The following is a 1,934-nucleotide window of genomic DNA, read 5'->3' on the forward strand; positions in this document are numbered from 1 at the left end:
CTTTAACCAAAAGAATGACTAGTCATTTTTATCATGCAAATTCTGATAAACCTACGAAAATAGTAATAACTAGAGCAATGAGAAAATATAAATTAGAAAATTTCTCTTTAGGTATATTAGAGTTTTGTCAACCAGATATAATGATTTGTTCAAATCTAGAGCAAAAATGAATTGATCATTATAAACCTAAATATAATGTGTTAAAAATTGCAGGTAGTTCATCTGGTTTCCGTCATACTATTGAAACTATAAATAAATTAAAAGAGCTTTTTAAAAAGGAGAATAATCCAAAATATGGTAGTGTTACTTCTCCTGAAACAAGAAAAGCTATTAGTGATGGTATTAAAGAATTTTATCTTACACATAGTCACCCTTTTAAAGGACTAAAAGGTAAACTTTCTCCACAATATGGTATTGGGGGAGATTTTGTTTTTTGTTATAATAAAAAGGGTGAAGAATTAATTTTTCCATCTATTAATGCAGCTAGGCAACATTTTAAAGTTAGATGAACATCTATAAAAAAGAGTATAGATACTCAAAATTGAATTTCTTTACAAGGTGAAGATTGAATTATACAATCTTCTCCTCGTCAAAATTAATAAGATTAGCCCCTCCCAATCTTTCTATTTGCTGGAAACTCTCACAAGGCTTAAGTACTCGACCGTTATTGGTAAGTAGCAATCTTAAGTATATCTAGACAACCAGCAGGGAACCGACGGTTATATATAACCTAGTAGGGCCCTCAGAGACTGCACGAAAGAGGCCATTACAAACCATTAGTTTAGAATGGTCATGATATAGTCCACATGAATGTAATCTAACATTCTTCCCTCTGAGTGTTGGGGGCCTATAATAGTAATATTATGGTGTAATAGGAGTTATTCTCCTTAAAACTTGGTAAATTGCTGGAAAGGCATTAAACTATAAATTTTAGATTTTTTTTGCATTTCCTTGTATCTATAGTTTAAGTTTTACTTGTAATACCCAATCAGCAGGTAATCCTTTATTAAAAGGCAACTTCAACGATCACGCGCCAAGTATCCTTTGAGAGTCCTGGCTTTTATGACATAAACAGTATTTTATTAACAATCACAGAAGAGGTCGTACTTATCATCCCTCTTTTAGTTATCGTTAATTTGACGTTATGTTATGTCAGGTAACTAAGGATAGTGATATGATCTACAAATATTAATTTTGTGCTAATAAACACTATTTATTTATCTAAACTAAGCGTTACCCGCAAATTATGTATTAGTAACAGTAGCTTGAGTCCTAAGGTAACAAAATTAGGCGGGTCTCGTCGTCAATACTCTACTCAATCTAGAGGCTCTAATATTGATGAAATTAACAATCAAAAATCAATTGAATTTGATTCTCTTGAATCCGGATGTGAACAAATTAAGTTTGAATACATAGGAGTTGCAGGTGTTTATAAATTGACTAATAAAAACGATTTTAGTCGTTTTTATATTGGAAGTTCAAATAACTTAGCTAGAAGAATGGAAGAGTATAATAAATTAACTAAAGGTTTACGTAACCCTCACTCCTCAGCAGAGTTGGAAGTATCAAAAACTCCCGCTTCAGAATGAGGTTTAGAATTTATATATATTACTACTCCACAATTATCTTTAGTTTATGAGCAATATGCAATAATCAATCTAAAACCCTCTATTAATAGTAATTTTAGTGTTATTCCTCGTGTAAATCCTCAGTGAGGTAATAACCTGGATAATGCTATTCTCGTTATTAAAAAATTATTATCTTTATTTCCTGAGGGTTCCGAGGGTTATAATAGATTTTCTGTATTCCTTAAAACTTATGTATTAGCTAACAATTTAGAGTATAGTATGGAAGAAGCTGATTCTAAATATTACTGTTCTTTAGTATTCGTATATGATAAAAATACTCCGGATAAAGATCCTGTTGTTTATTCT

General features: G+C 30.9%; 1 protein-coding gene across 1 annotated transcript; it reads left to right on the top strand.

The window, feature by feature from the left end:
- Positions 1–1,149: 1,149 nt before the first annotated feature.
- K452DRAFT_314232 (uncharacterized protein) lies at positions 1,150–1,589 on the top strand (the record flags this gene model as incomplete). The annotated part of the gene is made up of 2 exons (XM_033543733.1): positions 1,150–1,156; positions 1,291–1,589. 2 exons carry the CDS (start codon positions 1,150–1,152, stop codon positions 1,587–1,589), a joined length of 306 nt encoding a protein of 101 aa, XP_033390812.1.
- Between the last annotated feature and the right edge of the window lie 345 nt (positions 1,590–1,934).

This window comes from Aplosporella prunicola (genome assembly GCF_010093885.1).
Source record: "Aplosporella prunicola CBS 121167 unplaced genomic scaffold K452scaffold_242, whole genome shotgun sequence".
Taxonomy (NCBI): Eukaryota; Fungi; Ascomycota; class Dothideomycetes; order Botryosphaeriales; family Aplosporellaceae; genus Aplosporella; species Aplosporella prunicola.